At 46.0% G+C, this 14,593-nt stretch overlaps 1 protein-coding gene across 2 annotated transcripts; it reads right to left on the bottom strand.

Moving 5' to 3' along the window:
• Positions 1-52: 52 nt before the first annotated feature.
• Positions 53-14,387, bottom strand: LOC311115047 (dnaJ homolog subfamily A member 3, mitochondrial-like). 2 transcript variants are annotated; one of them, XM_084190259.1, is made up of 12 exons: positions 14,157-14,367; positions 13,543-13,682; positions 13,217-13,300; positions 12,706-12,921; positions 12,227-12,379; positions 11,695-11,842; positions 8,813-8,877; positions 8,150-8,278; positions 7,175-7,290; positions 1,905-2,002; positions 1,495-1,630; positions 53-859 (listed from the first exon to the last, which is right to left on the bottom strand). In XM_084190259.1, the coding sequence occupies exons 1-11, from the start codon at positions 14,359-14,361 to the stop codon at positions 1,509-1,511; spliced, it is 1,476 nt and encodes a 491-aa protein (XP_084046385.1). In that variant the 5' UTR covers positions 14,362-14,367; the 3' UTR covers positions 53-859; positions 1,495-1,508. The 2 variants fall into 2 exon arrangements, with proteins under 2 accessions (XP_084046385.1, XP_084046386.1); XM_084190260.1 differs by lacking the exon at positions 1,495-1,630 and having other exon boundaries at positions 14,157-14,387.
• Between the last annotated feature and the right edge of the window lie 206 nt (positions 14,388-14,593).

Here is a 14,593-nt window from a genome sequence, read left to right as displayed (position 1 = left end):
GCAGACGCTCTTATCCAGAGCGACTTACAGTTAGTGAGTGCATACATTTGTATTTATTTTCAAACTTTACCATAATTAAGGATTTTTATGTATGATGAAGTTGTATTTCAGCTTCAATAATTTATTAATGACATAAGTCTTGCACAGCTGTGTTGTCACTCACACATACAACACCACAATGAAAATACAACTAAATGCATGGGCCTGTATCAGACCACAACATGATGCCAATGGTGTGTTATAGACACATTCTGCACAGATTATACAACCACTAGATCTTATGGATGTGGTTCCTGAGGTGTTAAGACACTTCTCCAGGCCAGACATTGTAAGATCAGGGCCCATATTCAGAAAGCGTCTCAGAGTAGGAATGCTGATCTGGGATCAGTTTTGCCTCTTAGATTAAAATCAATGGACAAGGGGGAACTGATCCTAGATCATCACTCCTACTCTGAATACAGGCCCTGATCATCTGTGCAGAAATGTGTGTATCTGAAACACTCATTGTGAAGAGCTTGCTGAAATTGTCTCCTCCTCGCTTCTCTCCGCTAATCTTCTCCTCTATTCCTTGCGAAGCAGGCAGGTACTTGCTGGCGTCCATTTTGAATCCCCTCCAGGTAAAACAAGTTCTTAGTTTCTCAACCCAACACCTGTGTCATTTGGGACTGAACAGTGTGTGGCTGGGCTTGGCTCTCTTGGTGGCCCATTCTGTGTCTAAATGGATGTCCTTTCGATACATCCAAACCCCCATCCCCTCTTTCTCTCTCCCTCTATCCAGGCGGTAGGTGAGGGAGGGTAGTGAGAGGGACAGAGGGCCAGTAGCTTACCTTCTCCCATTATGGTCCTGTTGATCTCTTACCTGGGGAGAGGAGATGATAAATAGGGGTCAGACAAACTCTTCATGGGGTGACTGTTTTGGTCAGGGTTAATGGGAGGGGTGGGAGACAGGTGTGAGGCTGGTTCTATAGAATAGGCCTGAGGAGAGGAATTAGCAGCAGGTATTATCTACTATAGCAGCAGTTCCCACATTTTTTCACTCTGGGGCCCCAGCATTAGGGAATACCACGCGCCCCCCACAGCGTGCGTGAGTGTGCAACGTCTATTTCTATGGGCACAAGCACTGTTCATGACACAAACTGTTCACACCCCTCTTGTTGGTGGAGGTTTTGCAGGTTTAAAGCTTATTTCCTGCAATTCTACACATTTTGTCATGGGGTGCAAACAACATTTTGCAGTTTTAAAGCTAATTTTCTTGCAATTCTATTCATTTTGCCGTGTCTAATGTGTATTCATGTGATATATACCCGCGTCCTCCCTGACAACCCCTAGAGGGGGCGCGCCCCACAGTTTGGGAACCACTGTACTATAGGACAGCCACAATGCAGGTGGGAGAAATGATCTGTTAGAGTGTGTATCCTGAAAGTATAGTATTCATGTTGTAATCAGACAAATACTCATTACACAGCTAACGTTAAAGGGGTTGGGGGGTCCAACCTGAGGTGTGGCTGTCAGATAAAGATGTTCTTTATTTTGGAAAGGATGCCCTCCTCCTCTTTCTTCTTCTTCTCCTGCCCCTCTGTTCTGTCCTGTCCTGCCCCAGACTCAGAGCGCTGACCACTCCTGCCCCCACCTGGACAAAAACAGGTACTATATGAATCAGCCAAAATATGACCCATGTTTACATCATGTTTTAACATGTGTGTGTATGTGCTTGGCGTGTGTGTGTGTGAGAGTGTTTGAAATGTTTGAATCCTTCTTTGCAGTAATGTGATTTGTAGATTAAGTAAAGTATTTAAAGTGTGTGTGTGTGTGTTGAGAGGGGACAGGCTAGCACTGGCAGGAGAAAGACAAGGTGATCTGGATGTGGAACTATATAGTATAATTCCCAGGTAAAAACAACCTACCTGTGGTAGTAGCAGTAACGCCGTTGACAGTCCCCAACACGTCAGTCTCTTCCTCTGCATAGCTCAGGAGCAGGGAGCGCTGTCTATGGGTTAACTTCCTACAGCGGTAGAAGACAAGAGGGTTGGAACACTCTATTCTAACCATGAACAAGTGAAAACAGTGGTCACACAAAACCATGCTAGCTAGACAACAGTGTTAAGTGAATGTGTCTGTTAACGTCTGTGAGACAGACTCTCCGCAAGATGGCACCAACAGACACGATCACCCTGTTTCTAAACTCAGCAAAAAAAATAACTTTTTCCAGGACCCTGTCTTTCAAAGATAATTTGTAAAATCCAAATAACTTCACAGATCTTCATTGTAAAGGGTTTAAACACTGTTTCCCATGCTTGTTCAATGAACCATAAACAATTAATGAACATGCACCTGTGGAACGGTCGTTAAGACACTAACAGCTTAGACGGTAGGAAATTAAGGTCACAGTTATGAAAACTTAGGACACTAAAGAGGCCTTTCTACTGACTCCGAAAAACACCAAAATAAAGATGCCCAGGGTCCCTGCTCATCTGCGTGAACGTGCCTTAGGCATGCTGCAAGGAGGCATGAGGACTGCAGATGTGGCCAGGGCAATAAATTGCAATGTCCGTACTGTGAGACGCCTAAGACAGCACTACAGGGAGACAGGACGGACAGCTGATTGTCCTCGTAGTGGCGGACCACGTGTAACAACACCTGCACAGGATCAGTACATCCGAACATCACACCTGCGGGACAGGTACAAGATGGCAACAACAACTGCCCGAGTTACAGCAGGAATGCACAATCCCTCCATCAGTGCTCAGACTGTCCACAATAGGCTGAGAGAGGCTGGACTGAGGGCTTGTAGGCCTGTTGTAAGGCAGGTCCTCACCAGACATCACCGGCAACAACATCACCTATGGGCACCAACCCACCGTTGCTGGACCAGACAGGACTGGCAAAAAGTGCTCTTCACTGACGAGTCGCGGTTTTGTCTCACCAGGGGTGATGGTCGGATTCGCGTTTATCGTCGAAGGAATGAGCGTTACACCGAGGCCTGTACTCTGGAGTGGGATCGATTTGGAGGTGGAGGGTCCGTCATGGTCTGGGGCGGTTTGTCAGCATCATCGGACTGAGCTTGTTGTCATTGCAGGCAATCTCAACGCTGTGCGTTACAGGGAAGACATCCTCCTCCCTCATGTGGTACCCTTCCTGCAGGCTCATCCTGACATGACCCTCCAGCATGACAATGCCACCAGCCATACTGCTCGTTCTGTGCGTGATTTCCTTCAAGACAGGAATGTCAGTGGTCTGCCATGGCCAGCGAAGAGCCCGGATCTCAATCCCATTGAGCACGTCTGGGACCTGTTGGATCGGAGTGTTAGGGCTAGGGCCATTCCCCCCAGAAATGTCAGGGAACTTGCAGGTGCCATGGTGGAAGAGTGGGGTAACATCTCACAGCAAGAACTGGCAAATCTGGTGCAGTCCATGAGGAGATGCACTGCAGTACTTAATGCAGCTGGTGGTCACACCAGATACTGACTGGTACTTTTGATTTTGACCCCCCCTTTGTTCAGGGACACATTATTCAATTTCTGTTAGTCACATGTCTGTGGAACTCGTTCAGTTTATGTCTCAGTTATTGAATCTTGGTATCTTCATACAAATATTTACACATGTTAAGTTTGCTGAAAATAAACGCAGTTGACAGTGAGAGGACACTTCTTTTTTTGCTGAGTTTAGTTCCTATCAGATTATGTGTGTATTATGTTTCAGTTATAATGCCAGAGATGCCAGTGTTTGTAGGATATATTGGCATGGGTGTTGTTAGTGTTAATACCAGAGTGGGCACATTCGCTATGCCTTTGCGCAACATTTTTAGTGACAAAACCATCAGTAGGCCTAGAGTTGAAAACGCAACGGAAACCCATTTAATTAGTATTTTTTATTTGGTACATGGGAATGTAACCTCAAGTTCTTTTTATGTGCACTACATGTTTACACTGGTAGGCCTAGTTGCCGGCTTTTGGCCACCCAACAAAATATAAAGACGATAAAATCATAGCTGGCCAAATTGTCCAGGAGAGGCTGTCTATCATCAGTTTAATATATTATTTAATATTGTAGAGGACTAAGATGAGAAGGCCTTTGGAGCATCCAAATGCAGGCTACTGTGCAAATCCCTATTCAGGTAGGATGCAATTTTCAAACATACATTGATTTATAATAATTCGTATTATTAATCATGGTTATTATTGTAAGCCTATTTATTAAACAAAACCAGTTTTTTTAAATATGCAAAACCTGTTTTCTTTAATTCTGACATTTTCATTAAATTCGATCCGTCTTTTTAATTGGTGCTCTCTGGACAAATTATGTTCCAACTGTAGGCCTAATGCTGTGTTTGCCACAATATAATAGCCTGCTCATATTTCAGTGATAATGCTCTCGAAACCGGTGTTTGGAGGATATATTGGCACGGGTGTTGTTCGTCTCGGGCCGGCAAACCGTGCCAATATATCCTCCAAACACCAGCTTCTTGGGCATTATCACTTTTATACAACAGGTACCAACATACAGTGGGGAAAAAAAGTATTTAGTCAGCCACCCACTTAAAAAGATGAGAGAGGCCTGTAATTTTCATCATAGGTACACGTCCACTATGACAGACAAATTGAGAAAAAATAATCCAGAAAATCACATTGTAGGATTTTTAATGAATTTATTTGCAAATTATGGTGGAAAATAAGTATTTGGTCACCTACAAACAAGCAAGATTTCTGGCTCTCACAGACCTGTAACTTCTTCTTTAAGAGGCTCCTCTGTCCTCCACTCGTTACCTGTATTAATGGCACCTGTTTGAACTTGTTATCAGTATAAAAGACACCTGTCCACAACCTCAAATAGTCACACTCCAAACTCCACTATGGCCAAGACCAAAGAGCTGTCAAAGGACACCAGAAACAAAATTGTAGACCTGCACCAGGCTGGGAAGACTGTATCTGCAATAGGTAAGCAGCTTGGTTTGAAGAAATCAACTGTGGGAGCAATTATTAGGAAATGGAAGACATACAAGACCACTGATAATCTCCCTCGATCTGGGGCTCCACGCAAGATCTCACCCCGTGGGGTCAAAATGATCACAAGAACGGTGAGCAAAAATCCCAGAACCACACGGGGGGACCTAGTGAATGACCTGCAGAGAGCTGGGACCAAAGTAACAAAGCCTACCATCAGTAACACACTACGCCGCCAGGGACTCAAATCCTGCAGTGCCAGACGTGTCCCCCTGCTTAAGCCAGTACATGTCCAGGCCCGTCTGAAGTTTGCTAGAGTGCATTTGGATGATCCAGAAGAGGATTGGGAGAATGTCATATGGTCAGATGAAACCAAAATAGAACTTTTTGGTAAAAACTCAACTCGTCGTGTTTGGAGGACAAAGAATGCTGAGTTGCATCCAAAGAACACCATACCTACTGTGAAGCATGGGGGTGGAAACATCATGCTTTGGGGCTGTTTTTCTGCAAAGGGACCAGGACGACTGATCCGTGTAAAGAAAATAATGAATGGGGCCATGTATCGTGAGATTTTGAGTGAAAACCTCCTTCCATCAGCAAGGGCATTGAAGATGAAACGTGGCTGGGTCTTTCAGCATGACAATGATCCCAAACACACCGCCCGGGCAACGAAGGAGTGGCTTCGTAAGAAGCATTTCAAGGTCCTGGAGTGGCCTAGCCAGTCTCCAGATCTCAACCCCATAGAAAATCTTTGGAGGGAGTTGAAAGTCTGTGTTGCCCAGCGACAGCCCCAAAACATCACTGCTCTAGAGGAGATCTGCATGGAGGAATGGCCAAAATACCAGCAACAGTGTGTGAAAACCTTGTGAAGACTTACAGAAAACGTTTGACCTGTGTCATTGCCAACAAAGGGTATATAACAAAGTATTGAGAAACTTTTTTTATTGACCAAATACTTATTTTCCACCATAATTTGCAAATAAATTCATTAAAAGTCCTACAATGTGATTTTCTGGATATTTTTTCTCATTTTGTCTGTCATAGTTGACGTGTACCTATGATGAAAATTACAGGCCTCTCTCATCTTTTTAAGTGGGAGAACTTGCACAATTGGTGGCTGACTAAATACTTTTTTCCCCCACTGTATTCAAATAATGATTGACATATTTTCATTAAAAACGTTATTTTGATTAATCTATTCATACTATTTCATCCCTCCACAAGATATAGTCCCGACACAAATCTAGGGTTGCTACCTAAGCCGGCTGGTCGTTCGTTCTATCGGTTCGGTTGCTAGAGACGCGATCCAGTCCTTCAGTCTCTTTGTTCTGTATCTATGGACGCGACCCAGTCGTTTGTTCTACATGTTCCATTGCCATACTGGCTGGCAACGTTCTTATCCCTTGCTTGCTAGCTAGCTAACTACGGCTAACTTAGTCATGTCAAAAAGTGCTGCCAGAATAACATTAAAGTAGCTGCATTTGTGTTTGTTTAAGCTGTTTTCTAGTGACATTTATTTGTAGACATCCATAACAATGAGCTAATGAGGCGCGATTTCGCCTGGCACAGAAAATGTGCTCACTCGTCAGGATACTGTTGTTCAGAGGAGATAGCCAACAACACAACTAACGCAATCACTTCAAACTGAAGCAGGAAAGATTGCAAACTAGCTGCACTGCGTTTCATTGTACCTTTTTTCTATACATTTCTTTGTATATATCCATAAAAATGATTTCGACTGGCTGAGAAACGCTGCCTGCCTGTCTGTCTCATCCCGACTCCCAACACGTACATTACTATGGGACAGCTGGAGATTGAATTTGAATATTGAAACCATGTTGCAAATGTTGGAGAGACAGACAGCATGGTGTTAGTCTAAAATAAATGTGAGATAATGTCTAGATGCTTTTTATAGTTGATATCAAGTTTATAAATTGCCTGGCTGGGCTGATGAGACAGTGGATTGCGCAGTCAGATGGAGCAGAGTAAATAGGCATTTTTAACTTTATAGATTTAGCCAGTGGTAACTTGTGGAATAGACACTGGAATGCGGTTTTAACCAATCAGCATTAGACCCACCCGTTGTATACATTTTTATATTGTATTGCTAGGTATTACTGCACTGTTGGAGATAGAAACACAAGCATTTCGCTTCAACTTCGATAACATCTGCAAATCTATGTATGCGACTAATAAAAGTGGATTTGTGTGTGTTCTTTCTCTTTTACTCTTACTTTGGTACTCTGATCTTGATGTGAACGTAGTGATCTCCATAACTATAGCTGTTCATCCTCTGGATCCCCTTTCCCTGCAGACGGATCTTCTGGTCCGCCTGGCAACCCGGAGGGATCTACAAAACAAAGGGCAGTGGTTCGGTCAATCCAGCCTCTTTTCACATCTGCCAGTGAGTCTAGCAACACAAGCCAAGTAGACCCATCAGCTTGGGCAAGCAAGACTAGGGTAAGTGTAACATGTATCTAATGTATTATTTCCAGATGGTTGCCAGATTGACTAGGGTCAATGTAACATGTATCTAATGTAATATTTCCAGATGGTTACCAGATTGAAAGATGTGGTAATGTAATACATGCTGAACAGAATTACACCCAAACATTGAAATATTTCATATAGATACATTCAATAGTCAGGGATACAGTTCCTCTTTACCTCCCTCCCTCACCTGGATGTCTATACTGTTGTACAGTCCCTGTGCCCGGGCAGAAAACAACTTATTTCTCTCTCCTCCCTCACCTGGATGTCTATACTGTTGTACAGTCCCTGTGCCCGGGCAGAAAACAACTTATTTCTCTCTCCTTCCATCCCCCTTCCCTCACTCCCCCCCCCCACCCCCTCACCTGTAGACCCCCCCTTTGCCTCCAGAACAGCCTGAATTCTTTGGGGTATTCTACAAGGTGTCAGAAACGTTCCACAAGGATGTTGGTCCATGCTGACACGATGGCATCACGCAATTAATGCAGATTGGCCTGGCGGTACATTCATGCTGCAAACATCCCGTTCCATCTCATCCCAAAGATGCTCTATTGGGTTGAGGTCTAGGGACTGCGCAGCCCACTCAAGTAAACTGAACTAGCTGTCATATTCCAGGCGATGTTTTTCCACTCCTCAATTGTCCAGTGTTCACATGCCCACAGAACCCCCCCAGTATAGCCTGGGCTACAGAGATCTATCTAACTCTTTCTCCCCCTCACCTGTATATCTATGGTGTTGTAGAGTCCCTGTGCTCTAGCAGAGCCCCCCAGAATAGCCTGGGCCACAGAGATGTGGACATCAGAGTGGATGTTGATACCATCACGTCTGAACACTGAACTCCTCTGGACCTGGAGAGAAGAGGAGATACTGGACCATCAGAACCGTCACAAATATAACAGTGTGATAATAAGTGTTTCACAAATGAGAAAAATAACATTGTTTCCCCAATGTTTTTTATATTTGATAGGTCTCAAGAATATTAGAAAGGCTTCAGGTTGATCAGCCAAAGCAAAACTGGATTATCAGAACCACAATCAATCAAACATTGATTGACATGAATAATACTTTAGACATCTATGCACCCAAACCCCGAAAGAGAAAGCAAAAGCATACAGGAGTATAACTGCCATGTCTGGGAGCTCATTGAAGGGTAGACCAGGGTTTCCCAAACTGGGTCCTGGGGCCCCTCTGGGTGCACATTTTGGTTTTTGCCCCTAGAACTACACAGCTGATTCAAATAATCAAAGCTTGATGATGAGTTGGTTATTTGAATCAGCTGTGTAGTACTACAGCAAAACCCAAAGATGCACCCAAGGGGGACACCATGACCGACTTTGGGAAACCCTGGGGTAGACAACTAGCTCAATGCTGTCCATACTTACTCTAAATGTGATGTGGATTTCCTTCTTCCCCACTGGCATTCGTACAGTCTGTCCATCGTCTACTCCTGCAAGACAACAATATAAAAACACATCAGTCCATGTTCTGTAGTCAATCTGCATTTTCATCATATCATTTCATCAATGAGCTTGACGCCTTGATAAGTTCCTTTCCTGAGGATGGCTCACCCTTCACAGTCTTGGGGGATTTCAACCTCCCCACGTCTACATTTGACTCATTTCTCTCTGCCTCCTTCTTTCCACTCCTCTCCTCTTTTGACCTCACCCTCTCACCATCCCCCCCCACTCACAAGGCAGGCAATACGCTTGACTTCATCTTTACTAGATGTTGCTCTTCTACTAATCTCACTGCAACTCCCCTCCATGTCTCCGACCACTACTTTGTATCCTTTTCTCTCTCGCTCTCCTCCAACACTACTCACTCTGCCCCTACACAGATGGTAACGCGCCGCCGCAACCTTCGCTCTCTCTCTCCCACTACTCTCTCCTCTTCCATCCTATCATCTCTTCCCTCTGCTCAATCCTTCTCCCTCCAATCTCCTGATTCTGCCTCCTCAACCCTCCTCTCCTCCCTTTCTGCATCCTTTGACTCCCTGTGTCCCCTATCCTCCCGGCCGGCTCGGTCCTCCCCTCCAGCTCTGTGGCTTGATGACTCATTGCGAGCTCACAGAACAGAGCTCCGGGCAGCTGAGCGGAAATGGAAGAAAACTAAACTCCCTGCCGACCTGGCATCTTTTCACTCCCTCCTCTCTACATTTTCTTCATCTGTTTCTGCTGCTAAGGCCACTTTCTACCACTCTAAATTCCAAGCATCTGCCTCTAACCCTAGGAAGCTCTTTGCCACATTCTCCTCACTGCTGAATCCCCCCCCCCCCCTCCCTCTCTGTGGATGACTTTGTCAACCACTTTGAAAAGAAGGTTGACGACATCCGATCCTCGTTTGTTAAGTCTAATGACACTGCTGGTCCTGCTCACACTGCCCTACCCTATGCTTTGACTTCTTTCTCCCCTCTCTCTCCAGATAAAATCTTGCGACTAGTGACTGCAGGCCGCCCAACAACCTGCCCGCTTGACCCCATCCCCTCCTCTCTTCTCCAGACCATCTCCGGTGACCTTCTCCCCTACCTCACCTCGCTGATCAACTCATCCTTGACCGCTGGCCATGTCCCTTCCGTCTTCAAGAGAGCGAGAGTTGCACCCCTTCTCAAAAAACCAACACTCGATCCCACTGATGTCAACAACTACAGACCAGTATCCCTTCTTTCTTTTCTTTCCAAAACTATTGAGCGTGCCGTCTTTAGCCAACTCTCTTGCTATCTCTCTCAGAATGACCTTCTTGATCCAAACCAGTCAGGTTTCAGGACTGGTCATTCAACTGAGACTGCTCTTCTCTGTGTCACGGAGGCTCTCCGCACTGCTAAAGCTAACTCTCTCTCCTCTGCTCTTGTCCTTCTAGACCTGTCTGCTGCCTTTGATACAGTGAACCATCAGATCCTCCTCTCCACCCTCTCCGAGCTGGGCATCTCCGGCGCGGCTCACTCCTGGATTGCGTCCTACCTGACCGGTCGCTCCTACCAAGTGGCGTGGCGAGAAGCTGTCTCCGCACCACGTGCTCTCACCACTGGTGTCCCCCAGGGCTCAGTTCTAGGCCCTCTCCTTTTCTCCCTATACACCAAGTCACTTGGCTCTGTCATATCCTCACATGGCCTCTCCTATCATTGCTACGCTGACGATACACAACTAATCTTCTCCTTTCCCCCTTCTGATAACCAGGTGGCGAATCGCATCTCTGCATGTCTGGCCGACATATCAGTATGGATGACGGATCACCACCTCAAGCTGAACCCTGGCAAGACGGAGCTGCTCTTCCTCCCGGGGAAGGACTGCCCGTTCCATGATCTCGCCATCACGGTTGACAACTCCGTTGTGTCCTCCTCCCAGAGTGCGAAGAGCCTTGGCGTGACCCTGGACAACACCCTGTCGTTCTCCGCCAACATCAAGGCGGTGACCCGATCCTGCAGGTTCATGCTCTACAACATTCGGAGAGTACGACCCTGCCTTACACAGGAAGCGGCACAGGTCCTAATCCAGGCACTTGTCATCTCCCGTCTGGATTACTGCAACTCGCTGTTGGCTGGGCTCCCTGCCTGTGCCATTAAACCCCTACAACTCATCCAGAATGCCGCAGCCCGTCTGGTGTTCAACCTTCCCAAGTTCTCTCACGTCACCCCCCTCCTCCGCACACTCCACTGGCTTCCAGTTGAAGCTCGCATCCGTTACAAGACCATGGTGCTTGCCTATGGAGCAGTGAGGGGAACGGCACCTCCGTACCTTCAGGCTCTGATCAGTCCCTACACCCAGGCGAGGGCATTGCGTTCATCCACCTCTGGCCTGCTGGCTCCCCTTCCTCTGCGGAAGCATAGTTCCCGCTCAGCCCAGTCAAAGCTGTTCGCTGCTCTGGCACCCCAATGGTGGAACAAGCTCCCTCACGACGCCAGGACAGCGGAGTCACTCACCACCTTCCGGAGACATTTGAAACCCCACCTCTTTAAGGAACACCTGGGATAGGATAAAGTAATCCTTCTACCCCCCCAAAAAATAAAAAAAAAAAATAAAAAAGTGTAAAGTGGTTATCCCACTGGCTATAGGGTGAATGCACCAATTTGTAGTCGCTCTGGATAAGAGCGTCTGCTAAATGACGTAAATGTGCCCTTGAGCAAGGCACTTAACCCTACTTGCTCCTGTAAGTCACTCTGGATAAGAGCGTCTGCTAAATGACTAAAATGTAAATGTAAAATATCATTGAACAATTGGTTCCTTGTACATGGCCTGACCTGATGGATGGAGATATCTCTCTCACTCACCCGCAGGTACAGGCACGGTGACGGTCTGTCTCTGTTTGGTCTGTCCCGAGCCACGACACATCACACAGGGCGTGGTCATGATGGAGCCCCGCCCTCCACATCGACGACAAGTGGAGCGCATCATGAACGGGCCCGTGTTTATAGACTCCTACAGGGGGCAGCACAGAGACTAACATTTAGATGATCATACATTTTTAATATGGCTGTTATGACAGTATAGAGCTAATAAAGGTGTCTTAATAAGTTATGGGAGTGTGGATCAAAAAGGTAAGCCCTGAAGTCAATTGCTACTAGCTCCCTGAGATTTCTGTTTTATAAAAGGGATACGGTCATGGTGGAGACAACCTTGTAAAACATCAGGGACTGTACTCATAAAGCGTCTCAAAGTAGCAGTTCTGATCGAGGATCAGTTTTTTAAATCATAATAAATAAGTTGGAGGGGGGCTGATTCTAGACCAGCACTCCTACTCTGAGACGCTTGGTGAATACAGGCCCTGGCCCCTGACGGTGACAGTTGGTTGACATCACTCACCATGCCGGTGCCGTTGCAGTAGTGACAGTGTTGGACCTTGGTTCCTGGCTCACTGCCTTTACCGTCACATCTCTGACACGCATTCTCCAGGTTCACTGTCATCTCCTTGTTCACTCCCTTCGCTGCCTGGGTGAACGTCAGCTCCATCACAAACTGAGAGAGAGAGGGATGGAGGGAGGGAAGCAGAGAGAGAGAGAGAGGAAAGGGGAGAGAGAGGGAGAGACAAATAAAAGGGTAAAGAGATGGAGGTATAGCATGAGAAAAAGGGGGGTGAGGTAATAAAAGTGGGAGAGAGAGGGAGAAAGAGAGTTACAGATGAAAACATATGGCTGAATATGTATAACTGAGCAAGCTCTAAACATTCACATGAAATCATGTAACATTGCTGTTGATTGGAACTTATACATTCTACCAATTCTAATTCTATGCTGAATCATGAAACCTGTTATAACCTGGTTATTCATCTGTTAGAACCACACCTCTGGCCTCTGTTCAAACATGCTGTTAAAGTCTCCGAACCCCCGTGCTCCTGTGAACTCCCCGAAGATCTTCCTGAACATTTCCTCTGGGTCGACACTGGCCCCCCCGGACCTCCAGTACTGCTGCCCCCCCGCCCCCCCTCCCGCCTGGCCGGGGTCGAAGCCTGCCGCCCCGTACGTGTCATACTGCTTCCTCTTCACCTCGTCACTCAGCACCTTGGGGGAACAATATCAGGAACAATATCAGGAACGATATCCCAGCCATTGCTAAGGGGTTGTGTCTCACTGTCCATCTACAAATAATATAGAAGAGAGTAGAAGTTGCTTAAATAGGTACAGATCTAGGATCAGCGCCTCATCAGATCCTATGCCTGGCTTGGCAGAGCCTTTTGATTTATTGGAAATTGAAGTTCTGGACAGTCGAAAGCGTGCAGGACTTGAATTTGTAGAATTAGGCCAGGGACCAATTGAATGTGTCTCTGCCTGATCTGGCACGACAAAGGGTGTGTACCTCGTAGGCTTCTGCCAGCTTGGCAAACTTCTCCTTGGCCTGAGGGTCATCCTGGTTGGTGTCTGGGTGGTACTTCTTAGCCATCTGTAATAGGATAGACCAATGGTATTATATAGCCTACCGAGCTAATTTCACTGAACCAATGAGACGAGGCCATGTACTATTTCAATGTTTACAACTGAAGTTTGAATCAATGTTTATGAACATTCTAGAACTCCATACATGTAGAACTCCATAATGACAACAGTCTAGGCCTATATTTCTGCAACAACCCACACAGCAACAGAGCTACAGGTGCAGGCTTTCCTAATAGACAACCCTCTCACCTGATAGTAGGCTTTCTTGATCTCTTTCTGAGTGGCCGAGCGAGGCACCCCCAGAACATCATACAAGTCCTGTTTGTTAGCTGAGGAGCAGCTAGTGTGGAAGGAGTGACTACTGCTGACAACATGGGGGGACCTCAGTCCTGTGGTGAGAAGAGGGAGATATGAACTGCGTCAAAGAGCCATAACTTCTGTCCTTGTATTGAAGCAAAGCATTCTGGGTAATGGTACTTAGCATGTTTGTTAGACATAGCTAGCTAACGTTAGCTAAACAAATAATGAAGAATGAGAAGAATGCATTTAGAAGTGTACTAGCTAGATGTACGGACTAGCTAGCTAGTAGTTAACTACCAGTGCAGACACTGTAGTTTGTGTCATGTAAATTTTGTGCTTGAGCATTGAGGACAGTTACATCATGCACGTCCAGCTACTGTACATTGTTGTTGCAGCAGTACCGAGCAAGTGTCTAATGTCTGATCGTGACATGAAACACATAAATAAACACAATGTCAACGACATTTACAGAATGATTGACAAATAAAATAGCTTTCTATAGCAACCAAACTTTTACCTAGGTTTATACTGACACCAACTCCAGACAGTTCTCCCTCTCTCACCTGTGAGTCTCAATGTCACTGCATTTCCAGGTCTCAAACATCCAAAATTGCCCCCTATCCTGCACCGTTGTGTCTCCAAGATCGCCGTGGCACAGGCTTCTCCATGTCTAGCCGAGGCAAGCAGCAAGCAAGCCCGACGTTGGCCAGAAGACACTCCTACAGAGTTGAGTAAACGTGCTGTGCAGATAGCCACGGAGGACGCCATCTTTGCATCACTACAGAGGCCGGGGGTGCACTGCGCATGTGCGGGATGTACAGGTCAGAGGGGCAAGGCAAGCACTGAGAGTTGTTACATTTTTTTATTTCTATGATTATTTGCGTCTTTATTTTTAAGTTATTATGGATGTGCAGTATTGTTTTTTGTTCATGTTTGGATTCATCTTTATTGAATTCAAGTTCAGCATGGTAAGCATATGATTAATGCATGAATGATACAT

This window comes from Coregonus lavaretus (assembly GCF_964263955.1).
Source record: "Coregonus lavaretus genome assembly, contig: HAP1_SCAFFOLD_772, whole genome shotgun sequence".
Classification (NCBI taxonomy): domain Eukaryota; kingdom Metazoa; phylum Chordata; class Actinopteri; order Salmoniformes; family Salmonidae; genus Coregonus; species Coregonus lavaretus.
Note: the sequence above shows the minus strand (reverse complement) of the source record. Positions and strands in the feature narration are given on the sequence as shown.

Bases quoted from the DNA above. Each gene is read 5' to 3' on its own strand.
- LOC311115047 (XM_084190259.1), bottom strand. From the start codon at position 14,361: ATGGCGTCCTCCGTGGCTATCTGCACAGCACGTTTACTCAACTCTGTA. The intron at 13,301-13,542 runs GTGAGAGGGTTG...ATCCTATTACAG, and splicing joins TCAAGAAAGCCTACTATCAG to ATGGCTAAGAAGTACCACCC. The intron at 11,843-12,226 runs GTGAGTGATGTC...TGCCCCCTGTAG, and splicing joins ACTGCAACGGCACCGGCATG to GAGTCTATAAACACGGGCCC.